General features: G+C 56.6%; 1 protein-coding gene and 1 long non-coding RNA gene across 5 annotated transcripts; one reads left to right on the forward strand and one right to left on the reverse strand.

The window, feature by feature from the left end:
- Positions 1-1,399: 1,399 nt before the first annotated feature.
- Positions 1,400-3,432, reverse strand: LOC112821878 (uncharacterized). 3 transcript variants are annotated; one of them, XR_012379088.1, is made up of 3 exons: positions 3,024-3,432; positions 2,115-2,304; positions 1,400-1,789 (listed from the first exon to the last, which is right to left on the reverse strand). It is a non-coding gene; the product is annotated as an uncharacterized lncRNA (long non-coding RNA). The 3 variants fall into 3 exon arrangements; XR_012379089.1 differs by lacking the exon at positions 3,024-3,432 and adding an exon at positions 2,682-3,017; XR_012379087.1 differs by lacking the exon at positions 3,024-3,432 and adding an exon at positions 2,549-3,017.
- Positions 3,433-3,505: 73 nt separating this feature from the next.
- Positions 3,506-23,411, forward strand: VASH1 (vasohibin 1). Of its 2 annotated transcripts, none has more exons than XM_025869581.2 (7): positions 3,506-5,126; positions 10,711-10,799; positions 11,939-11,998; positions 13,421-13,495; positions 16,455-16,836; positions 18,443-18,555; positions 19,475-23,411. In XM_025869581.2, the coding sequence occupies exons 1-7, from the start codon at positions 4,824-4,826 to the stop codon at positions 19,545-19,547; spliced, it is 1,095 nt and encodes a 364-aa protein (XP_025725366.1). In that variant the 5' UTR covers positions 3,506-4,823; the 3' UTR covers positions 19,548-23,411. The 2 variants fall into 2 exon arrangements, with proteins under 2 accessions (XP_025725366.1, XP_025725367.1); XM_025869582.2 differs by having other exon boundaries at positions 11,942-11,998.
- Positions 23,412-25,065: the final 1,654 nt, after the last annotated feature.

A 25,065-nucleotide genomic window follows, 5' to 3' on the forward strand; every position in this document is an offset into this window, starting at 1 on the left:
GATTTTGACTCAGGTTTTTTGCTATTTCCCTATTCACGATGTATGAGGTAAAAGAACAAACAGTTAGATTGCAAATTAAGAATCCTGGAGCAGTGCTATCCAATAGAAATTTCTGCAGTGATGGAAATGTTCTATAATCTGTGCTGTTCAACCCAGTAGCTATAAGCCACATGTGGTTCTTGAGCCCTTGAAATGTGGCTCGTGTGACAGAGAACTGGATTTTTAGTTTTCTGTCATGTGAATCACATAGCCATGTGTGACTTCGGGCCACCTTATTGGACAGTGCAGACATAGAGTGTCTGCCTTTCACAAACGTACCCATAGCCATGCCCCTCCATGCCCCTCTTTTACTAACAATGCCGTTTTCATTTAGGGCAGTCCCCTGCCCCTACTGCCTGAGGTCTTTTGGGGGCAGCTCATGAAGTTGCCCCGCCCTCTTCCAGCCAAGGGGTGGGCCCAGAACCCCAACTCCGTCAACCAGACTCTCCTTTCCAGGAATCTAACTGTAGCTTCAGTGTTGCAAGAAAATGAGTTGGAGCAGGTTAATACCAATGTGGATTCCCTAAGACACTGTGTATTCGTTTCCAGAACATTACTCCCTAGTGTGACAGTAATAAGTGAGATATGATGTGACCTAGGCATCATTATCATCATCATCCCTATCATCATCCAAGTACATCAGCAGTACCTAGCAGCCCTGGCATGCTGGCTCCTAAACCACGTACTTAAGCTGCCTACCTTCCCTGTGCATCATTTCTCCATCTGTAAAATGGAAATTAACTCATCCAAATTTCTTCCAGAGTTTTTGTAAAGGTGGCAAAAGAATTAGCCATAAGAGCTTTGAGCTAAATGAGGGAGTGACCAAAGTGTCACCAGAGGTGTTGTTTCCTGGGTCTAGGTATGGGGAACCGTGGGAAGGTTTGATGCAGGACCCAAGATCTGGGCCCCGTTCACAAGCTCTGTGACCCCAGGCAAGACACTTGTCCTTGCTCAGCTTTCTGCTAAAATGAGATTAAGGCACATCCCTCTCTAGTTTCACCATTTTCTCATTGATTTGTATGCTCCTCCCACCTTGCCCGACACCCGTCTCCTCCTTCTACGAATATATCCCAGAAAACTCTAGGCTAGATCATGCTGGCCTTGTATCCAATTCATTTCGTCTTTCCCCAGTAACCCACTTAACTGGCAAGTTGCCCTGGGTATGCACTCTCATAGCTTCCTGGACTAAGCCTCTGGCAAAGCACTTTACTAGAATCATGTTTAACCATCTCCTCCAGTAGTAGACCATAAGCCTTACCAGGGCAAAGCTCACGTTCCTCTTGTTCAGCACCGTATCCCCAGTGCCTCGTACAGAGCCAGGCACGTAGAAGGTGCTCAGTAACTATTTCCTGTTAGAATGTTTGAATAAAGACTCCAAATCCATTTTATTATTTGTCATTTCAGGAAGTGTCGTTTCACAGAATTAATCATCTAATGCTGCATAACAAAATACCCCAAAACTTACGGGCTTAAAACAACAATGATCGCTTCTTATCTCTTGTTTTCTGTGGGAGAGAAATTCAGACAGGGCACAGCGAGGTTGGCTTTATCTCTGCTTCTTGTCTGCGACCTCGGCTGGAAGACTCAAAGGCTGGTGGTGGAATAATCTCAGTTCACCACTTATCTGATGAGTGATGCTGGTTGTGAGCTGAGAGCCTAGCTGGAGATGTCAGCCAGAGCACCTCCTGTCCTCTCTCCATGTGGTGTGGGCTTCCTCACAGCAGGGTGGCTAGGTTCAAGGGTGGCTGTCCTGGGAAAGTAAGAAAGAGACAGGAGGAACGTCTCTTTTCTAGGACTTCAGTTTAGGAGTTAGATAACATCACCTCCACTACGTTCTGTTCATTAGAACATCAGTCACTAAGCCCAGCCCACAGTCAAGGGGAGGGGAATTAGCCAACATCTTTTGAAAAGAGAAGTGGTAAAGAACCTGCAAACATGTTTAAACTACCACAACCACTTAGCTAGCGCAAGAGGCCAAGGGCAGGGTGAAAAGTAAGTGTCTAAAGAAGGTTTCGGTTCAAATTATTATCCGTGTGAGCTTGAAGGAATTGCGCTCTGAGAATCAGTTTTCCCACCTGTACAATGAGTAGGTGGCAGTTGTTGGCGCTTGGTGGTTTTCATGCTTGGAGTCTTCTTGCCTCAGTGGGCTTAAGAGGAGCGCCTCTTAACCAGCTTTCTTGAAGTCCCGTGACCCTTCCCATCACTCATCATCCTCGGTTTCTGACCCTGGAGGCAGCAAGAGGTAGCTACTGGAGCTCAGGGGACCTAGGAAGTTCAACACCAGGGATAACTTTAGGGAACGGAGGAGGAACCACTGAGCACCTCCTGATTCTCCAAGGCCTTCTCTGTCCCAGCCCAGGTGTAGAAACCTCAGCTTGTCAGAGACGGGGTGGTGAGAAATGCAGCAGTTACAGACCTGAACAATCCACATATGCGGGCTGGCAGGCCAGAGCCCAGGAATCTGCATTACCCCACCCCCCACCCCCACAAGACTGTCATTCATACTAACTCCTGGTGGGAGAGAGGAGAGAAGTCTCAAAGCGCCCATGGCTATCTGTCTCCTTTCGGAAAGTTCTTTCCCTCTGCTCCCTGTTCGCGCCTTTTCCGCGTTACTGCTCTGTGGAGGGGGAAGAAAAGTTTGCCTTGGGTCTCCGCAGTCCTGGGCCCATACACAGCAATGGGCTGTACTTTCTCCTTCTTCTGAGCCGGTTGGACCCTGCAGGACCGTCGCCTCACACTCCCACGGGACGCGCGGTTCCCAAACCCTGGTGCGCAGCGGCCCCTCTGCCCCGGGGCGCGAGGGCGTCCACCGCCGGGTCCAGGGAAGCCAACTAGGGGCGAACCCCGCGCCTGCCCCTCCCACTGGTGGAGGTCTTGGGGTGGAACTGGGTGGCTTTTAACCCTTTCGCTTCCAGAAGTCGTGCCCCTAACCCCCAGATGTCTTCCTTTAAGGAGCCCGCACGCCAGGAGGACTCTGCGCTCACCTGGGGTGACGAGCTCGGCTGATACATGGGGAAACCGAGGCCCACTGAGGGAAGCGATTTGTAGGATGTCCCGCAGGAAACTAGACTCTGACTGCTGTCTAGAACCCGGTCCTCCAGGCCGGAGCTCTCGCTCCTAACCCCCTGAGGGCCCCTGCGAGGTGCTTCCTTTAGGAAATTCCCGACCGCGGGCCTCCCGAGCCCGGCATCTCCGTGCAGTTTGCGCTCCGTGCAGTTTGCCCTCCGTGCAGCACGCTGCGAACTTCCTCCGCGGCTCCGCGCCGGCTTCGCAGCGCCCTGACAGAGAGGTGAGAGCCGAGCGGACGACCCCTTGCCTCCTAGAGATAACCTGGGGCGCAGGGCCGGCCGCCAGAGGCTGAGGGCCCGGCGGGAACGCGCTGGCCCTTTAAGGGGGGGACGGAGCGCATGCGCGGCGCGGGCCGGAGTCGAGCCCGGTGGGCGGCAGGCGGGCAGGGGACGCGCGCGGCCGGCGCAAGCTGGGCCCTGGGGCGGCGGGGGCGGTGGTGGCCCGAGCCTCGCGGAGCAGCCGAGCCGCGATCTGTGCCTGGACCCCGCGCTCGGCCGGCTGCTCTCCCGGGACTAACGCAGCCCGCGCTCGCAGGGGCTTTGTCACTCGCCTCCAGCTCCATCCGCGGACTGTGGCTGCGCGAGCCTCGAGCCCTCCCCGCGGGAGGTCCTTCCTCCCGGCTCCGCTCAGCCCGGGCAGCGCGAGCGCGAGCGCAAGCGGACCGCCGCGGAGCATCCTTCGCCCGGCCCGGCCGCGCCACCGCCCATGCCGCAGCCACTCCGAGGCTGCGACCGCGCGGCCGGAGCCCGCCGCTCGGTGACCTCAGCCTGGCCCCTGCGCGCCGCCCGAGTCGGCCCCGCTGAGCCCCGGGCCTGGGAGCGGGACCCGCGTCCCACGATGGCTCGGTCGGCGCTGCGCGGCGCCGGGTGCCCGCTGTCCGCCCGCTGAGACGCGCCGGGCTGGGGACCGGCGGGGCCTTGGCGCTCCCCGCCGCGCCCTTCCCCCTTCTGAGAGCTTCGCTGCTGTTTCCCGGGGGCGAGGGGACGGGGGCCGAGACAAAGCCCACTTTGTGCGGGGAGTTGGCCGCGGGCGTGGAATGAGCGTGTCGGCGCGCGCCCCCTCCCCGCGCCCCGCCAGCTGCGAGTCTTGACTCCCAGGCTCGTCGCGTGGAAGAAATCGCGGCCCCTCGCCACCCTCCGGTCCGGGGGTCCCGGCTCCGACCTGATACGGCCGGGAGTCGCCTCGATATCCCCCGGAGCGCGCGCTGCCTGAGCGTGCGATATTTTGGAGAGGAATCTGTTCTCTCCAAAACTGGGACTTGGGGCGCCCGGTCGGCCTGGGCACCGGTGCCTTGACCCTCTGTGGCTGCAGGTCGGAGCTGTCTGGCCTCAGTTTCCCTCCGACTTTTCTGCTCTCTGCAAGCCCAGACTGCTGCCATCATTGTTCTCGCTGTCAAATGGGGGAGCTTTGTGAAGGCTGCCAACTTGGGGTGTGTTCTCTTTATCCCGCTTCACAAAAAGAACAAAGCCTCTAAGGCTGACCCCGGACAACCACCTCTCTACCCCCTACTTCACGTTGAGGCACTGATTTTTTTTTTTTCTTATCGAGTAGTATTTTACTGTACAGGAGCCACGCCCTGGTTTCTTAAAGGCGCCTTGCACTCTGTTTGGCCATGTGTTATCTCTGCAGCTGGTGTGTGGGAGGCCTCTTGTGAGCCACCTATTTTTTTTTTCTGCCTCCTGATACATTCTCCCACCCCCGTCAAAGATTCGGGGATGCCAGGGGGGAAGAAGGTGGCCGGGGGTGGCAGCGGTGGTGCTGCCCCCACTGTCGCTGCCGCCCCCTCTGGGGTCAGACGTCTGGAGACCAGCGAAGGGGCCTCAGCCCAGAGAGATGATGAGCCAGAAGAGGAAGGGGAAGAGGACCTGCGAGATGGAGGCGTCCCCTTCTTTGTCAACCGGGGTGGGCTGCCTGTGGACGAGGCCACCTGGGAAAGGATGTGGAAGCACGTGGCCAAGATCCACCCCGATGGAGAGAAGGTGGCCCAGCGGATCCGTGGGGCCACAGACCTGCCCAAGGTGAGGGATGTGTATGTGTATGGGTGGGGGTTGGTATTCAGGGTTTTAGTGATGTTGGGGCTGGGAGAACAAAACCACACCTTCCTTTGTGGGGTAGGGGACCACTCGCATGGTAACACTTTAAAAATACAGACAGGTTGTACCTGTCCAGAAGAATTTTCTCTCAACTGCCCCTGAGGTTCTGTGAGGTCCACATACCCTGTTTCCAGTAGGCACTCCTCCATCTCTTTTTATTTATTTTTTTTAAGTTTATTTACTTAAGTAATCTCTACACGCCAGTGGGGCTTGAACTCACGACCCAGAGATCAAGAGTCTCATGCTCTTCTGACTGAGCCAGCCAAGCGCCCCCTCTTCCGTCTCTTTTTAAATACCCATGTTTTGTGGGCAGGGCAGTGGATTAACTAACGAGTACACCAGCGTGGCTTATATCTTATTTGCTAAGCCAATGAACTGTGTGGGCAGAGAGGTAATGAAGGACTAAGGAGTACACAGGGCTTCAAGTGTTGAGAAAATATTTTCGTGCCTCATCCCACTGAGTTCTCAGACAGCCTTGCGGAACAAGTGGGGCTTGGGGTCCCATTTTACAGATGGAAACTCAGGTAGGAACTCGGGGTCCCACAGCCATTAAGTGGACACAGAACCAGGACTCAACCACAGGTCTTCGGGTTCCAGGTCCTCTGCTCTGCTGGATGTGAGATGCAGGGCAGTACGAAAAGGGCCTGTGGAGAGGAGTAAAGTTAAATCATCTTTCCGTGTAGGGCTGGCTCCACGATGGCTGTCCTTTAGTTGCGTCCCCCATGAAGGCTGAGGCTGTGTCTCATTCATCTTTATCTTTCCAGGGCTTTCTGTGCGCCTCGCACAGGACAGGCACTGGTGTGTGTTTGCTGGATGAAAGAGTGCTTGAAGTTTTCGCATGCATAATTTTTGTGTTTTTTTAGCATTAAGGTTGAGACTAAGGAAACACTCTCCCCGATGCAGAAATGCCCAAAGAAAAGCGCTTGGGGCAAAAGTCAGAGCCCAGTGCTTAGTCGTGCCGGCTCAGGTGAGAAGGGGACCAGGGACAGCGGCCCTTCATGTGGAATAGACATGGAGACAGCCTGTTTTGTTTCATTTTTACCAAGTCATTGGTGGAGCCGTCAGAAACTGTCTTCCGGGAAAAGGGAATTCAGAGGTTGAAGGCTGAGCAATGGCCTAATATTTCCTGGGGAAATAAAATATGGATTGATTTTGCATGGCTACATAATTGCCCTATGTAGAAACTTGGAACTTAGGAAGCTAATCCCCTGTGATTGGACATTATTTCTAATATTTTATTCTTAAGATGAACACGGTAGCGAACATTCTAAGACATACATTTGGGGATCCGTCTCTTATTATTTCCTTGGCATAAATTCCTGGAAAGGAAGCGTTGCGTCAAAGGATACGGCTGATGGTTTTGATCACCCGCCTCTCCCTGTGAACTCAAGCAGGCCCTCGACCTATTTGAGCCAGTTTTCTCACCTGTGCGATGGAGTGGAGTGTGGGGAAAATTCAGTGAGAGACTACGTGTCAAAGGCCGTAGTTGTTACTGGAGGTTTGTTACCTCTCTTCACATCTTCCCTCAGGAGGGGAGGCTAGGTTTCACTCGGTGTTGGCGCCAAGAGGGCCAGAGCCCCACGCTTCTCCCAAACAACAGCAAGTCGGGGGTTAGCAGACAGCTCTCCAGCACCTTGCTTATGTCTGAATCGGGCTGTGGGAGAGTGTGAATGGTTCCCTGCAAAACTGTCACCACTCCCAAAGACTAAAAAAAATTCGCGAATTCATTAGCGACTGGTCCATAATGTCATCCTGTCATCTTCAACCTTCACGTCTAGGGAGGACACCCATGAAAAATGAAGCTCTTGGTTGGGTGTGGAGGGGATGTCATGACTGACAGTCTGGTGGAGTGGAAGGGGTCTTATGTGCAGACTGGAAAAATTCCAAACTCTCCCTCCTTAAACCATGTGACAAAGGTCACAGATAGAGAAGCTGGATGTCTCTGTGGGGTTCCTCTTGGACCTTAGCCCAGAATAGAAAGGAGCCCTAGAGTCTGGGAGGCACCGGTGATTGGATCCCAGAGTGCCAGCAGCAGAGACGACCAACCCCTGGGCTGGCCCCTCCTGGGTGGCCGTGCCCTTGGAGGCATTCTCTGTAGAGGTCACATCATGGCGGGCCCAAGAGCTGTTTTGTTGGGATGGCGTTCTGTTTTAAAAGATCACTGGAGCCAAAGTGTAAAATTGGGAGATTTCACATAAAGATCCAGATTGTGGGCATCTTTTCAGAAAATGAGAAGATCCGGGAACAGAGAATCTGTGATCCCACATAGCAGCTGGCTGCTGGAGCTGAGGAGTAGTTCCCTCTCTCCCAACTGGCCACAGTCCCCGCCACGCCCTCCCCGCCTGCCTTCCCCCTTTGTGCTACCTGCCCGGCCCCTGCCCGGGGCTCAGCCTGGGAGTCCTGTAGTGTAGTGTGATACAAAGAGCTCAGCAGAAGACTCTAGCATATTCAAATCCTGATTCTCTCATAACTGTTTTTGTGTGAGGAAGGCATGCAACCTCCTTGTGCCTCAGTGTCCTCAGCTGTAAAATGGGGATGGTAGCAACACCAGTGTCCAAGGGACTTGGGGAGGGATTGATGAAGTCGAGCATGTGAAACCAGGTGAGCACATAATGTGTGCCCAGCAAATGGAGCAAGGCCTGAGGGTGTGGTGGCCACACCCCAGGTGCTTTGGGGGAGCATCCTTTAGAGGATGATACAGTTCGTTGAAGGGCAGCCTGCTTCCAAAAGGATCTCAGGTCCAGGAACAGTTCATGTCCTTTCATAAGAATCTCTCCTTGATGTTCCAAGCTGCCACCACCTTTAAAAGCTCAGGGGCCACTTCTCCCAGACCAGCTGCTGCTGGTCTTCTGATGGTGGCTCTGGCCACGGAGCTCCTGCAGAATGGGAATTTGGACATCTCCTCCAAAAAGGTAACACTGCCGGTATCCACACACGCTGACCAGCCGCCTTGGCCCACACTGTAAGTGACGCTGAGCAGGAATCGAACCTTTGCTCTGTGCCAGTCGCTGTTCTAAGGCCTCGATGTGTAGCACCTCCTTTATGCTGTGAGGTTGGTTCTGTTACGGTTCCCATTTCACAAATGAGGCTTCTGAGGCACAGAGAGACCTTCAGGAACTTGATGCCAGACAGTAAATGGCAGAGCTGGGATTTGGATTGAGATGGTCTGGTTCTGACCGGCTCTATCAACCTCCAGGCTGTCCTGCCTCTTGCCCACACCTTCATCTGCGGGCTGATCCACCTCCCTGAAAAGCCTCTTTGTTGTGCTGGTTGAAATGGACTCTACCAGGGAGACTGTCTTAGTAGAGTTCAGGACTTCAGGGGGTCATGGACCAAGGGTAACCCTTGGCCTTGGTAGTGGAGGAGGAGTTGTCCCCGAAGAGATCTGGGTAGTAGATATCACTCACTGCCACGTACCCCACTTAACCACCCTTTGACACTTCCTGGCTCCCGGTTTGTAGCTGGGGGCCAGGAGGCAAATCCAGGCTACCAATTTGCCCCCAGTCCTAAAGCGGGCCTGGCCGTTTGGATGTACGGAATCCTGCGTATTTGTTTTTGAGCAAATGAGTGTGTACGTGGACGTTCAGAAGAACAGCGTTGGCGCTGTCTGCATCACTTAACACACGTAACGTGAGTCATGCAGCTGGCCAGACAGCTCCTTCCAGCTAAGCCTCAGTGGTGGGGGCCTTTGAGGCCCCACTTGTGAATCCCACATCTTTTTTTTTTTTTTTTTTTTTTTTTTGCCTCTCTTAGAGTCCTTGCCTTCTCCCAGAGTAATCAATCCCTAGGTTCTCTGTCTGGATGGCAGGCGATGCCCTGACCCAAGGCTGGCTCTGGTAAGCGTCAGTGAAGGATCCTCTGACTGGAGCTCCCTCCTTGTCTGGACTGTCTCAAAGGGGGACATATTTTCAGTCTCTATCCAAAGCTCCTGGAAGTTCCTGGATGACCTCAGTCGAGAAGGGGACGACCCACTTGCCTCTCAGGGACCTTCCACCTGAGGAGGTCGGGCGCCATGCTCTTCACAGCACATTGCGAAGGAATTTTTCCAGTTCCTCTCTCCCCTCCCTCTCACCGCATATGCTGACACGGGGAAGGCTAAGCCAGGCCCTCAGAGAGTTCTGGAGCTCATCTGGCCCTCCGTGGTCAAGCAGGAAGTGGGAGAGAGCCCCTCCCCCCAATCCTGGGACTTTTATCCTCCTGGGGACTGTACGTGGCTGCGTCAGTTTGGGCCACAGTGTGATGTGAAAGGGGAAATAGCTTCCTCCAGAGAGAAGTGTCTGCTGCTCGGGACGGCCGAGATGGGAAGGAGGGGACCAGCAAAGAGAGGAAGTTGACACAGAGCTGTTGCTCTGGACTCTCCCAACCGGGCCTTCCCTCCCGCGTCTTCAACCGTGGTAGCCCTGCCATTTAAAAGGCTGTGCCCTGTGGGCTCGGTATCTCACGACAGGCAGAACCTCTCCCACCCCAGCCCTACCCCAGGGTCACACAGACAGAGCTCCTGCTTTACCCTTTGGCTCACACATAGCCCTATCCATGCAGCCTGAGACTCAGCAGCCCCAGCCCTGCTGGGTGGGCTCCATGTGGGCTGGGGGTGGGGGTTAGGGTGGAGTAGAGACCTCAGGGGGAGAGGGGGAGACCTCTCTGTGAGGAGCCTGAGGCCACCTCCCAGCAAGATGTCCTGGTGGCCGAGGGGGAGCCCAGACAGGTGGGCCTTGTTTCTGGAAGCCGGGTTCTTCTACCTTCTATCTGTTTTGTAACCCCAGAGAACCCTAGCTGGTGCTCCTCTTGGCCACCTCAGCCTTGCTGACTTGTTGCAGCCAAACTGCTAGAATTCAGGACCCCTGGCCTGAGAAGGGGACTCCTGTGCCTCCACGAAACCCCTCCAAAGCAGCGAGGCCATGGCAAATAGATCCCGGGCAAAGCCTGTCCCAAAACCTGATCCTCCAACCAGCGACCACTGACCGACTCCTCAGCAGTTTGGGCTACAGGTAGAAGGCCTGTGCCTTCCAACACTCTGTGATACTGGGGTGCATTCACCCTCACGGAAGGAGCACTCCCCCAGCCCAGGCAGGGCCCTGGGGGGAAGGCGACACCGGGTAGATCTATTTTGATCCAACAGTTGAACCAGAGCAAACCCCGAACACAAATGAAATTAACCCCAATATTGACATTCTTGTTGAGCCGGGAAGTTGACGGATATTTAAGATTCAAAACAGCTGGTGAGCCAACCTGTGTTTTTCTAAAATTATGGAAGAAGCATAAAATCGAAACATCAACATAAGCTCCAAATTAGAAATGCTGTCGAGTGCCAGGAGGGAGAGAAATGGCCTTGGTGGGGGCCTGACCAGAATCTCTGGGAGCAGTTGCCAAAGACAGAGGGTCAGGACAGGAGGGAAGGGGGAGACCTCCAGGCGGCAGCTTCTCTGGGGGCAAATCCTGGGTGTCGGGTGGGCTGGAAGCTCCGGGGTGAGCCTCCCTCTTATGACCAGAGCTCTTTCTCCACCCCTAGATTCCCATACCGAGTGTGCCTACGTTCCAGTCCTCTACGCCTGTCCCGGAGCGCCTGGAAGCCGTGCAGCGCTACATCAGGGAGCTGCAGTATCCTCCCAGGTTCAGGGTCATGGCCACCATCTGGCTGGCCTGCTGGTCCAAAGACCAAGGGGGGCCCATCTCCAGACGGGGCTGGAGAGGCATCAGCAGAGCGGCCCAGGGCCACAACGCCCAAGAGTGCTGTTCGCAGCGCATCTCTGTGGCCCTCGAGTGTGCTAGCACCGCCTGGCCACGGGAGGGTTTTCTCGGATGAGTGCCCGCCGCACACGGGCCTCTCCGCCACCCACTTCCTCGTCCTCCGTGTGACAGGGTAAATGTCTCCCGAGGGGCCTGCTGGTGAGATTGTCAAGCCCGGGTCCCCCAGCCCAGACCTCCTCCTCTGCTGTCCATCCGGACCCGGCAAGAGAGAGGGGGAGCTCCCTTGGGGCTGTTTAACAGCTATTTGAAAGGGATGGGGGGAGGCAGGTGGAGGAGAAAAAGGATTTTACACTCTAAGAGGTAACTTCCACATCTTGGAACGTTCTCCTAGTTCTTTGCCTCTTTCTTCCCTTGTAGGAGGCCAGCTGCCTTGCATGGAAAGACCTGACCCCCCCTTAGGCCTGATTCCCCAGTATCCCTGCTCTGGGCCTCTCCGCCCCCTGTGCCTGCCCAGAGCTGTGTGTCCTGAGTCCTCTCACTAGGCCCTGCCAGCTGCAGATGTGACAGGGATGGAAGGACCAGGCATGGGGCCTGAGCAGGAGAAAAGACAGACTCATTACTGGAAATCAGGTCCAGCCCTTCCATTGTCCCAGTGGGGACGTTGTGGCACAAACTGGGGAAGGCCGTTGGCTCAGGAGCAGCACTGGGCAGTTTAGCTGCACTGGATGCAGCTCCCCAGCTCCAGCCTCCTGTCCATGCACATTGCTTCTCGGCTGGTTGGACAACGACATGCTGCTGAGAGCGTCTGCTCTGTCTCTCCCAGCCCTGGCTGGCCTGGCTGCCCGCTCCACAGCTCACAGCCTGGAGGGGAGAGCTGTGCTGGCCTCTCCTTTCCGGTGTTCCAGTCTCGAGTGCCTTGTGGCAGCACTTTGTGGGGTTCTTACCGAGTCTGCACCCCGGGAGTGCTGGGCCCAGGGTCTGGCACATGGGTGGGGGCAGAGGGACGCCGCACTTCCAGACCCAGCTAGGAAGCCCTTAACTGGTACCTGCAGGTACAATCACACAGGGACACAGTTCTTTGAAATTAAGAAGAGCAGACCTCTGACAGGGTAAGTTTGGGGAGCACCCTGTCTCTCTGCATCCAGGCTAACAGTGCGCCCAGCCAGGTTGGGGCGCCTGGGGAGAGGCAGACAGGGACACTTCCCAGGGGACCCAGCCAGTGGGGGCAAGTACCACTGTGGGGTTCTAAGGTTGTCCTAAAGGGGGAACTCTTGCCCAAGATGAATATCCAGGGCTCCCTTGATGGAACATCCATGCTGAGCTGAGAGAGTGACGGGCAGCCCCTCAGCCTGCCTTGGTGATGACAGAGGGTGTCCCAGGTAGATGTCTAGCCTTATCTCTCTCTCTTTTTTTAATCAATGAGCCTAGCGGGAGAGAGCCAGGCCTCCCACTCTCTCCGGCCCCTGCAACTGCCTGCATACTCCCCATTACAGGGGACCTGTCTGCCACCCCGTTTGCCTTATTGGACACTCTTCTAGTCACTTAGTACAGGGCCCAGTGTCTGAGAAACAGGGACCCCACAGGCACTTCCCATTCCGCCAGCCCCTGTAGACCCCTGGCAGGCTTCACCCCAAAGAAGCCCCAAAGGCAGAGGAGAGTGGAGGGTGAATGCCACTGCTGGGTCTGGGGGCTCAGCCCAAAGTTTAAAACCCTGTGTTTTAAAAATTAATGTGAATTTTACATCTTTCTCCACACACGATCTGTCCATGTTTGCTTTCTTATGAAAAATACTTTACATGGTCTGCTTGCTCAATGACTTAATTACCCCTTCTTGAAAGCCGTGGGTAGAATCCAGCCTCTCTAACGGAGAAGCTTTGCTCTCACCGTCCTGTGGTTGCTGGGTGCTGGGGGCCCCGCTCCAGCCTCAGTGCAATGGGGGAATCCAGCACCTTCCTGGGCAGGGCCAGTGGCCAGGCTGCATTCCCAGGCCTGGGAGCAGCATCTGATGAGGAGGAAGGAACCAGGCCTCGGGGATAGGCTGTCTCAAAGTGGCCTGAATTGCAAGTTCAGGAACAGGCTGGGTTGTCGCTGGGCAGCTAACTGCCTGAGAGCCTGTGTCTAGGCCCCGGGCAGCCAGCCAGCTGCGGGGGAGCAGTTGTAATTAATTACAAGCTCTTTGGAGAAGCCATGGTTGAGTCATAGGTGTTCACTGTGCTCTGAAAGGGACAAGAGCAATGCCAGGGTCCCCAGCATCCTTGGCATGCTTTCCCGCTGGCCCCCGCAACACCGTCTTCATAGAAGGCCCCCAGACCCATGGGTGTCCAAGACCTGCTTTCCGGGGCATGCCCCCCCCACCCCGCCTCTTCTTCTACCACTCAGGCTCAGGACAGATTGGTGGGGGGCGGGGGGGTTGCTGGCCCTGAGCTGGAAGGGAGGGGGCACTTCTAGACCACCTGCTCCCTCCCGCTGACCCTCCCCCACTGGAAGGGACTGGAGGCTGTGTCCTTATGGTTCTGCCTCCCTTCCCCCAGGCTGATGGACCTGGCCAAGGAAATGACCAAAGAGGCTCTGCCAATCAAATGCCTGGAAGCTGTGATCCTGGGAATGTATCCTTCCTTGGCCTTTGGAGACTAGGGGCAGGTGGACTCAGCCTCTCTGGGCTCCAGCTTTCTCCTCTGGAAGGGGAGGGCTGAATGAGCCCCAAGGCCCTCCCAGCAGTCATGAACTTGGTCCCAATGTGAAGAGCTCTTGGCAGACTCAGTCCCCAGCACCTCAGTTGCTAACTTTTCCAGGCTTCTTAGGCAGATCCTTATTTTTTAAGATTGTATTTATTTGAGAGAGAGAGAGAGAGCGTGAGCGCATGAGCAGTGGGGAAGGGCAGGGGCTGAGGAAGAAGCAGGTTCCCTGCTGAGCTGGGACCCACCAACACCAGGCTCTATCCCTTCCTGGGATCATGACCTGAGCCAAAGGCAGATGCTTAACTGACTGAGCCACCCAGGCGCCCTTAGGCTGGTCTTTTTTGAGTCATGTAGACACAGTGACTGTGTTCTCTGAGCCCCCAAATCAGGGCATATTGTCTCACAAAGGCTGTCGTGCCATTTCGGAGAAGCAGACAGTCTGGGAGAAGCCATTTAAATGCCCAAATGTCGGCATCTCCAGGACCCGTTGATTTGTGGAAATGATGGATGGGGTCTTTGAAACAAAACTGCCTCTTTAACAAAGCAGAGTTTCTGGGTCACCCCCCATCCAATGGGCAGAACTGAGGCCTATAGCTGGGTCACCAGGGTAGCGAGGTGGAACAGATCAGCCCCAAGTCAGAGCAGGAGGGAGACAGGTGTTTATGGCCTGTTCTCTGTTCTAATTTGTCTGTGCCTTAGCTATAGCCTTTTGTTTTGTTTCATGATGGAGAATGTTAAGCTTGTACAGACAGAATAATATAGTGAATCCCATGTGCCCGTCACTCAGTCTTACCAGTCCAGGCCAGTCTGGATTCGTCTCTGCCCACCCCTCCCATCTCCCGCTTCCCATAGTACCTCCCAGCTCTTAAGTATTCTGTGTGCCCCCCACCCCCTGGTACAGGTGCCTGGCTTAGTGCTGCAGAGAGGGCAGGGGGCAAGCTGCTGAACAGACCTGGGACAGATCGGGGAGGAGAATATGATGGTCAGGCCAGGAGCTCGGCTTCTCCAGGAGGACTGTGATCCAAGGGGGCACTCCCCCCACCCCTCATGGACATACCTACCTGAAATTATACACAGAGACCACAGGGGTGCCTCCTCAGTCCCCCTCCCGCAGAGGCCCCAAGAGCTAACTGCACCGTGGTGGTGGTTTGCTGAGGGGCAGGCCCACCTCCGTAGAGCCTGAGAAGCCTGGCCCAGTCCAAAGGGTTCTTGGCGGGGATGTGCCTGAGGCCAACCCTAGAACTTGAGGCCGCTGCCAGTGCCTCCTTCATGAGCCCACATTCTCTTCTTCAGGGGCCACACCCCCAGGTGGAGGCTCCCGCCCACACTGTGGGAGAGGGGAGGGACACTCTGCTTCCCCCCCCCCCCAGCAGAGCTCACCTGAAGCTGACCCAGGCAGGATCACGTGGTCCCAGAGACCTTTCAGAGGTTACCTGGGGACTCCTGGACAGGGAAATGACAAGAGCAGCTCCCATCTCGGCTGGGGCCCCTCCCCGTGGTCCCCACAGAACTGCCACAGCCCCTTTGTTTGCTGCACACACAGCGGACCCTGTACTGAGTTTTTTCCTGGGCTGTTCCTTGCTGAGCCCTGAGCGTGTGCCCTGTTCATCTGTGCGTCCTCAGGCCTTGCGAGGAGCCGGGCTCAGTACGTACCCTAGCGACCAAAAGCACAGACTTCGGGGGCAGGCTGACCTGGACCTGAATCCTAGCTCTGCAGCTTACTGGCTGTGTGACCCCAAGCAGGTCCCTTAACATCTCTGAGCCTCGGAGTCCTCCTCTGCCAAAGGGCACGCTGGCCGTGCTTGTCGTGCAAGGTGGTTAGGACAGCTGGACAAGTCATTGCATAGAGGACACCTGGCGCAGTGCCCGTACAGGGTATCTGCTCCAAGCTCTTGTTTGTTCATCCCCTTCTACTCATTTGTTCAAGGAGAGTTCATTGAGTAACTCTTAGGTGCCTGGCTCTGGGCTAAGCCCCAGACAGGCATCAAGGAACGTGGTCAGACGAGGTCCCGGCTCTCAGAAGTTTGCGTTCTGGCAGGGGACACAAAAATCGTTCTGGCAGGGGACACAAAAATAAGCAAGCGGACAAAGAAATAAGTAAAATTGTTGCAGTTTGTGGTGAGCGTGTCATGGAGGAAAGGAACAGGAGAGCCGACTTGCATTAGAAGGGGAGGTCAGCCATGGCGGCTGAGCCTAGGGCATGAGAGGGGCCAGCTTAGGTGGACACGGACCGGCCCCCTGGTTAAAGGGAAGAGCTGGTGCAGAAGGTCCTGGCGGGGGGGGGAGCTCCAGGTCGGAGAGACTGAAGGAGCGCGGCAGGCGGCGTGAGAGGTTGGAGCCGGCAGGCGGCCCAGGCTGTGTGGGCCTCCCGGGCCCGGGGAGCTTGGCTAGGTGTGAAGGGCAGTAGCCAAGCACGAGTGTGTACTGGGGGGCAGCAGTGAGAGAAAGCGAATAGAACTGCCTGTGCATCTGGGAGGAAGGTATGTGTGAGAGAGAGAGAATGTGACAGCATGTGTCTGCGAGTGAGTAGGGGGGCGGGTGAGGGGACAGAATGAGGGAAGGAGGGAGACAGGGCTGCGGGCAGCAGGCCTTTCTCATCCCTCCTCCAGCCACGAGGGCTTCTGGAAAGCTCTGCAGTTTGCAGTGGGGAACTCACTGTTAGCTATTAATAGTTTGCGAGCCCTGCTTGACATTCTCGCAGCGGCCACGAATGACTGAGAGCCCTGACCCTACAGGTTACTTTATTGAGCACCTACTGCATGCCAGGCTCCAGGCGGGAGGACGGGATGCAGGTGGGGCCGGCTGGGGGTCCGCCCTCGGGAGACAGGGCGGAGGGTCCTGCCTGCGCTTCTGCCGGCTGTTTCCTTAGCTGGGCTGGCGGGCCCAGTTACCTCACCAACAGCATGCCCACCCTGGAGCGCTTCCCCATCAGCTTCAAGACCTACTTCTCAGGGAACTACTTCCGCCACATCGTGCTGGGGGTGAACTTCGGCGGCCGCTACGGGGCGCTGGGCATGAGCCGGCGCGAGGACCTGATGTACAAGCCGCCAGCCTTCCGCACGCTCAGCGAGCTTGTGCTGGACTACGAGGCCGCCTACGGCCGCTGCTGGCACGTGCTGAAGAAGGTGAAGCTGGGCCAGTGCGTGTCCCACGACCCGCACAGCGTGGAGCAGATCGAGTGGAAGCACTCCGTGCTGGACGTGGAGAGGCTGGGCCGCGAGGACTTCCGCAAGGAGCTGGAGCGCCACGCCCGTGACATGCGGCTCAAGGTCAGTGCGGGCGCCTGCCCTGGGCCCGGCTCTGGAAATGGAAGGGCTGCTGCTTCCTAGTGCGCCACTTCTCGGGGGAGTGCCCCCCGCCCCCCCTCACCTTGGCTCCCACCCCAGCAGAGGTGGAGCGAGGCTCAAGGGAGGTGATGGGGGTGAAGAGTCTCCGTGGCGGATGGGGCTTGTCTCTGGGTTCCCTCAGGGGGGCGGGCCAGGGAAGGGTCTGGAAGGAAGCATCAGGTGAGCTGGGTGTGGGTGAGGGTGAGTCTGCCACCCTGGGGAGAAGGGCAGGGCTGAGACCCTCTCTGGTGGAGCCCTTGGTTGAGAAATCGGGGGCTGTCTGGAGGGAAAGGTAGGGCCAGGTGCAAGGAGCCTCTGTCAGTCCTGCATATCCTGACCCTTGACCTCCCAAACCCTGCATTGCGTAGAGGACCAGGAGGAAGTCAGAAACAAGAAGGAAGGCATACCATGGGAAGACGAAGAGGGTGGTGGTTCCTTCTCCCTCTTGCCCACCTGCAATGAGCAGGAGGGCGAGGGGCTGTTGTACCCTAGCAGGTGGGCTGAGCTGCTGAGAGGCTTGCCCACCCCCAGCCTACCAGTGGGCAGAATCTTGGCCTCTCTTTGGGTGGCCCTGGGACTGGAGAGCCTCCCCTGGTGCCTGCCTGGCCCCTCCTGGGTGCTCAGCCCTTCCCCACTGGTCAGTCACTAAAGAGCCCAGGAGGCAGCTGGTGGCAGGGAGGAGCTCTATTTTCAGGGCAGGAAACAGGTACAAGGAGCCCAAGAGCTCTGCTCACAGGCGATGAGATTGGACAGGCGCTCGCTCAGTCTCGAGATGGGGAACATGGGCATGTCACAGGTGCCGGCAGCGCCCCAGCAGGGCCGGTCTGAGCTCGGCTGCCCTGCCTTGCCAGGCCCCAGGCACGACCTTGTGCAGTGACAGCACCTTCCCTGTGCAGTGACAGCACCTTCCCTGTGCAGTGGCCCTGCGCGGCTCTGGGGGCTGGCCCTCCCCTGCGTACACCAGTTGCCCTGGCTCCGGCTGCTGGGGTCGTAGGGGGTCTTCGAGGGAGCAGGTGAGACCCGGAGTTGGAGCCAAGAGTTACCTATTCTTTAGCACTGTGATTCCCAATCTATATGGTGCTAAGGATCCCCACATTATTTGCCCCTCTCCAGCACCCCCACCGTATACCCCAGGTTTTGAAAATTCAAGCTAAGCTGATCATGACATACGAAAGATGTTTCATTTGCTTTTCTCATGCTTGCTTAATCATACATGGCTGCCAGTCTGAGCTTCTGCTTGGCTCAAGATTACCAGTGTCCCCCTTGGGACTGGTAGGATCCCAACCCAGAGTGCAGACCCAGGCTGCTTCCCCAGCTGTTGCATTCACGTGGCATGGGTAATGGCCCTGTTCTCCAGGGCTTCTTACAGTATCACAGAGCTCAGTGACTTCCCCCTAATGCAGACTGCCCGGCTGAGGAACCCTTGCTCTGGCAGCTTTAGTTCCTAGGAAACAGGTTTGGGATGACCCTGGGAACAGGGCAGCCTCCGGGCAGGAGGGGCTCTGGGGAAAAGCCCTAAGGGTGTCTTTGTTTCTTCCTCCACACCAAGATTGGCAAAGGGACCGGCCCTCCCTCCCCCACCAAGGACCGGAAGAAGGACGTTTCCTCCCCGCAGCGGTGCCAGTCCAGCCCCCACCGCAGGAACAGCCGCAGCGAAAGGCGGTGAGGGATGGGGTGATGGGGTCGTGCCTGGGGGAGCCTGAAGGCAGCTTTCTCCTCTCATCTTCTAGATCCCTGTGTTTTTCTCACCCTTTTCCCACCCTTCCCTATTTTGCCGCCCCCTTCCCCCCCCTTCCCGCCCCCGTGGCCCGAGGGAGGTGATGTGGGTTGGTGGGTTGCTGTCCCATTTCCCCGGGGCAAAAACCACACTCACTGGCGCACTGGCTGCCCCGTGTGAGGCCCTGGTGCCAGAGCAAGGGGCCCACACAGAGGGTCAGAGGCAGCTTATGTGGGAGAGAGGCGGGGAGGGGTGGGCTCCTGCCAGACAATGAGTTCTCCCAGGAACACCGCTGGGAAAGGTTAACCTCAGATGTCAGCTGGTGGGCGGCTTTGAACCTAACTTTTGCCCCTGCAAGTCTGGTGTTTGCCTCGATCTAGATGGCAAAAACATCCCATTAAAATACCAGGCCGCCTCCTCTCCTTTGTTTCCTACCCGGCGGTCTGGCTCTTGCGTTAATATCATTGTCGTTCAGGAGTCAAAGCTCCGGGATGATTAAGGGGCACAAGCAGGCCTCCCGTGGGCTGTGTCATTCCCTTCGACCGGGGGTGGGGGCATGGGGGCTTTGGTGGGGAACAAGCTCCCAGTGCAGATAGCCACAGGGTTGAGTTGTCACAGCCAGCCGCAGAGGAGGGGGCCTCCAGCAAAGAGCAGGAGCCTGTAAGAGAGTGTCGGGACCACACACAGGACGGCACAGGCAGGTCGGGGTCCCAGAAACACACTCCCACATGGACTTCGCTGCTGCCTTTGGGGCACCTTGAAGAATGGAGGGGGAGCTAGGGGAGCAGCCGCTGTTTGTTCCCTTCTCCCCTCCCCCACCAAGCCACTCACCCCTACCCCTTCTCCATTCTCTTTTCCCTGCAGGCCATCGGGTGAAAAGAAGCCTTCTGAGCCCAAAGCCATGCCAGACCTCAATGGGTACCAGATCCGGGTGTGAGGCACGTGGCAGTACCCCAGCCTCGCCACTTCTGGGGGCCAGGATCCATCTGCCAGGACCAGCCTCGTTCGTGGGGAGGGAGGGGCTGGTGATGGGGGGCAGGGCAAGAGGCAGCAGGAAGAGCCTGTCTCAGCTCAGCCACCCAAGCTGCTGCCCCTCCCACTGGGCCAAGACCCCTAACTTTGGGCCAAGAAGCAGTTAGTGTTTTATTTGGAATTTTTAACCTGATAACTGAAGTTTAAAGTGTTTGGGGAAAACTTAAAAAACTAATGGATCTGCCCATCGCCAGAAGGCCAGTGCTTAGGAGATCTAAGTCCCACAAGGCTGGCCAGGAGGAGTGGCTGGCTCTGCTGGCATCTCTCTGGAACTTGAATCCATCCTGTCTGTGGGAAATCTCCCAGCCCCACTAAGCCTGTGGCAGGATGGGGGTGGGGTCTGGGGAGGGCTGGAGGTGTTTCTCTGGTTCTGCCTGCCCTGGCAGAATCTTGACCCAGGGAACGGGAAGCAGGGTAGAAATCATCCTGGGAAAGGTCTGTGTGGCCAGTATCAGGAGCTTGGTACAAGGCCACATCTGCCCCAAGAGCAGAGCCCATGGCCCAGGAGAGCCCTCATGCCCTTGTGGCCCACGGACAATGCTATGCGGGCTGTAGGAGAGCCCAGGAGAGACCACTGGGGGAAGAGATCCCAGGCCCCTACCTGGTCTCCTTGCTTCGTCCAGCTCTGCCTGGTCCTGAAGCTGGGGGGCTCCCTGCAGAGGGGCTGGGCTTTGCCAAAGGCCCAGAGCTGCACTGGGTTCAGTGTGACTGTAGGGACTGAGCAGGCCTGGTGGGTCCAAGAACTGTGGCTGGGGATAGAGTGGGACACTCAGGCCTGGGGCTATCCCCTGGCAGTCCCCAAGGGTTGGGGGGAGGCACTGCTACTCCCCCTTTCTGTTACCTCGGTCCTTGCTGTGAAAAGGATGCCTGTGCCTCAGGCCTGTCTCCCCTCATTTAATAGCCCATCTAGGTTTGGGGGTACCAGTGGCGATCAGGCCTCTGGCGTGTGGCTTGTCAGGGAAGAATCTGAACAGCCGGAGTCTGCACAGTCTGCCTGTCAAGTGTGAGATACCTGGCAGGCGAGTGAGAAGTGGAAAGAAGTTGGCAGGGTTGGGGAAAGGTTCTAGATGCTCAAGCAACAAGGAGGTGGTAGGGCAAGGGTGCACCTGGCCACCATGGAGGAGCAGAGCCTGGGAACTGGGGAGTGTACGTGAGAAAAGGATGTGGGGGAGAATTTGGAATCAGGCTGCTTGGGGAATAGTGAGTTCTCTGCTGCTGGAAGTATCCAAGCAAAGCCTGGATGGCTACTTGTTGGGAAGCTGTAGAGAGGATTCAGGTTATGGGAGGGTAGCTAGATAAGATGACCGGTAAGGTTTCTTCTCATTGAGAGGCTATGATTCAGCCAGGGCCTGGGCCCTGGAAAAGGGAGGATCACAACTAGAGGGGGAAGCTCGCACGCCCCCAGGGCCAGGCAGGGCATTAACAGGAGGGCTGCGGGCTGGGTAGGCACTACTGCTGCTCAGCTCTTCTCAGAGAGGGGCCCTGCATTGCCAGATTGATTTTTTTTTTTCAGAAGCCAGAACTCTGGATTTTTATGTGAAATATCCTGACTTTTAAATGTTGGCAATCAGTTCAGAAAATGTAAAAACCCAAAATGAAAGAGAATGCCAGTTTGTAATCTCTGAAGTAGAGAGAGCTGGTGCTGGGTAGAAGTCCACTGAGACGCTTTGAGGTGGAAATCGCAAAAGTTCTAGGCTTCCCAGGGCGGGCTGGGCCAGGGCAGGATGCTCGCCACTGAAGCTGCTCCCAGAGAGGGCAGCGGGCCCATGTTTGTCTTCCTCACTCTCCTTGCAGACCAGAGACCCACCAGGGTCACCAGCAGGGGCGGAGTGGAGATTGAGCAACTCCCAGCCTGCTAGGGAGATGGATGGGGAGACGATGGGGCGAAAGAGGGAGGGAGGGAGCCAGGATGCCAAATGTGAGCGCCCATCAGGGAAGCACCAGAGGCTGGCAGCTCTTCACACCAGCAGCTTCTGGCCCAGAGCCAGGCCCAGCAGGAAGCCAGATGGGCAGTCCCTTGGGTTCCTCAGGGGTCACCAGGCCCTGGGGAGGCACCTAAACTGCGCCTGGACTGTACCCCGGCCAGGTCAATTCAAGGGCCATTGTGACCCCTGACTCACCATCCCATCCCATCCCAGTTCTCAGGGAGTGGAGTGGTGGTCCCCACGTTCCCCACATTGGCCTGAGGCAGAGATGGCTCCCTTTGGGGGGTGTGCAGCTGAAAAGGAATGAGGCCTTTTCCAGGTCTACCTGTGGTTGCCTCGCGCAAGCCACTCATCACCAGGGGAGGGGACTCAGACCCCCTGTAGAGCCCAGGGTTTGAGGGAAGGCGTGTGAGAGGGGATTGGGGTCAGGGAGACGGGAGGAAACTGCTCAACCCACAGACTCCTTTGCCAAAGCCGTCTGGGGAGAAGGAAGTGGAATGAGGCCCACCCCTGTTGCTGCCTCCAAGAGGGAGCTGATCACCCTGAGCTGATAGCCCCCCGCACTCCCTTTCCTCGCTGAGCCCTCGGGCCGGTGGAGGCCACCACAGGATACAGCGGTGCTTTGTAATTTGTGTTTAACATTTTCTCATATGTAGCAACCCCTCCTCCCCTCCCGAGCGTGTTTACACGGGCTCTGCTCCCTGGGGCTGGCCTGACTGCAGAGTTTCTGGGGAGGCAGAGGAAAGGACTTTGGGGCCTTAGTCACCATCTTTGGTTTCACCTCATCTCACTTCCTGTGAGGAACAGGGGCCTGGCTCCTGACTCAGGACTGCCTTCCAGCACTCAGTGGGGGCTCCTCTGCCCCCAGCAGTTGGGGGTGGGGGTGCTGCTGGCCGAGGAGTCCCCAAGGTGAGGTCAGAAAAAGCTGCTTAATGAAGGTGGGTCAGGGTGGCAGTGACTGTTCCCCAAAGCCCAGCTCCCTGTGCTCAGTGCTAGATCAGAACACTGGGAAACTGGGTTCAGAGAGCCTTCCTGCCCACCTGCCAGTCCGCTCCCTCGCATGGCCTCAACACAGTCATGTTCCCTCACCCATCGCACCAGGCCCCCATCCTTCCTGGCCATGGCCGCATGGGGAGAGTAGCAGCCCCCTGGCCTGGGTGCCATGAAGCTAGGGCCAGGGTTCCAAGGAGCAGAAAGGGCCATAGGTCAGCTGGGTCTGGTTTCGGGCCCTGTCAGCACACAGCCCATTCCTTCCATCTCGAATTTGACCTTCTGGCTCTGAGACGGGGTCCAGTTCTGGTCAGCAGCGTGCCCAGAGGCCCATGTGTCTGTGTGCACCTGGGTCTCCTGCTTGGGTGGCTTTCTGGCTTCGATGCACCAACATCCCCAGACCCACCCTCTGGCCTCGAAGTACAGGAAGTGCAAGCTGGGCCGGCATACTGTGTTCTTCATGCCAGAGCACCCCTGTGCTGCAATCTCCATTCGTTCCCGCTGAGAAGCCAGCTGAAGGGTGGGAGGGGGCCCACCCCAGGCCGGGCAGGGCTGCTGCGGTGCTAGCTGCAAGCCCCAGTGTTGACCCCCTTGCCACATCCTGGTGCTCCTGAGTCCCAAGTTCCCCTTTCTCTCGGGTGTGCTTGGCCCAGGGGCCTGGTGATGGGGGCCGCCCCTCCCTTAAGCTTTGTGTTGGGCTGCCTGTGGGACCAGACATAGTCCTTCCTGCTCTTCCTGTGTCAGTATTGCCTCCTCCTCTCTCACTTTTACACCCCTCTCATTGCTGTGCTCACTTTTTTCCTGAAATGAATAAAGGCTCCCTGGCTCCGGTTGCACGGGCTGGGCAGAAACCATGTGGAAGCCTTGTCTCCTTCCCCCTGGGAGCTGGGGCTAGAGCCCACCCCACCCACCAGTGTCAGCCTCGGTGGCTCCAGGAAGAACCTGACCAGAAATGAGGGGAGCCCCAAACCAGCCAACAGGAAAACTTGAGGCCCCTGTAGTCGTCGTGAAACTTCTGGGGTCCCAGACTATCACCCTCTGCCTGCCTACGCCACTCTGCTCTTGTTAATCCTAGCCTGGGAGATCTTTCCTGCTGGCTGGAAATGAACTCTTCTCCTTCACACAGCCAGCCTGAGCCCCGCAGGCCGGCATCTGCTCCTCCCATCCCAGTTTCCAGCAGCTCCCCAGGAACTGAGGGAGGAAGGAGTATTCCCCTAGGAGGAAAGGTTATTTCAGAAAACCACAGCAACAGGGATCTGAAGTCCCTGCTCAGCACAGTTGCCCACAGTCTCAGCACAGAATCTATGGTGGCTAAAGCCACCGCCTTGGAGAACACCTCTGGTTCCACCCATCACCCTTGCTCCTTCCAGCTCTGGGCCCCTTCCCATGCTTTAAGACTAGCCCAACCATGGCAACCAGACTTGTACAAAAATAGCTTTTAGACCCCACAGCTTTAGTTTTCACCTGTACCCTTCCTTCCTCTGCTCTCCTTTCATTCAGCTGAGAGTAAAACCTGCACTTGTAAGAAGAGGTAGGGCATTTCCTCCTCCTTATTCCAGTCAATCCCCATAAGGTCCTTGCTAAACAGCAAAATTCGCTGACTTTCAGGGGCGTGGTAGTAAAGCATGGCAGCTCGGAAGAGAGGCAGCCTGCTGGAATCCACAAACGTCTTAGACTGTAGAGCATCCAGAGAGAGGCAGTTTTGCTACTTACAGGCTCATTTAAGTCCAATTTAAATGATACCCAAAAAAGACCTTTCAGTAAAGGTAATCAGAATCTGTGAGTAATATGGATTGTACACCTTTACCCAAAGGCAACATTATAATGTACACATTCAAGTCCAGCTAAATACCCAGTCAAGGGCCTGTGGGTAGACTTCAGTGACATGGGCTCATTCATAGTGGGGCTCCTGGATCGCTGGTGTACAAGTGAGGGTTGGGTCAGTGCTGGGACCAGAGTCTGCTGGGATCATGAGTTCAGCAGGCTCATTGTGGACACTGCTTAGAATTGGCAGAGAGGTAAATATCATCGTGGACTTCCGGGAGGATCAGGACCCAACTTATGGGGGAGACGGGTTACCTCATTTCCTGCTGCCCTGTGTCTTCCTGGCTCTCAGCATGTCCCAGCCTCATTTAGCCACATGACTAATTTGTGTTGGACTTTTGGATGCAGGTGGCACTTCTTGGAGCCCTGAACATGAAGAGGTTGAAAGCCCTGTCACCCCCATCTGCCAGGATCTGACCTCTTGACCATCACTCTGGAAGGTGGTGGTGACAAGAAAAAGTGGTCATAGCAAAGACCAAAACAACTGGTCCTGATGTGGACTGCCTGGTAACCCTTAGTGTTTGCCAAGGGGGTGAGGGGACCGGCTGCCGAGGCTTGGCAGGTGGTGGAGATGGGCCACCTCAGGTCAGCTGGAGGGACGGCTCTCTGGGGATATGCATTTCCTCCAACCCCCAACAAGAAAGCGCTTGGTCGTGGAAAAGATGAAACCTCCCAGAATTTAAG

Source organism: Callorhinus ursinus, unplaced genomic scaffold, assembly GCF_003265705.2.
Source record: "Callorhinus ursinus isolate GAN/ISIS: 27379988/994484 unplaced genomic scaffold, GSC_fseal_2.0 scaffold8, whole genome shotgun sequence".
NCBI lineage: Eukaryota > Metazoa > Chordata > Mammalia > Carnivora > Otariidae > Callorhinus > Callorhinus ursinus.

Excerpts from the sequence above, each read along its gene's own strand:
- VASH1 (XM_025869581.2), top strand. The coding sequence starts at position 4,824 with ATGCCAGGGGGGAAGAAGGTGGCCGGGGGTGGCAGCGGTGGTGCTGCC. Across the intron at positions 13,496-16,454 it reads GAAGCTGTGATCCTGGGAAT|TTACCTCACCAACAGCATGC; the intron begins GTATCCTTCCTT and ends TGGCGGGCCCAG. Across the intron at positions 16,837-18,442 it reads CCCGTGACATGCGGCTCAAG|ATTGGCAAAGGGACCGGCCC; the intron begins GTCAGTGCGGGC and ends CTCCACACCAAG.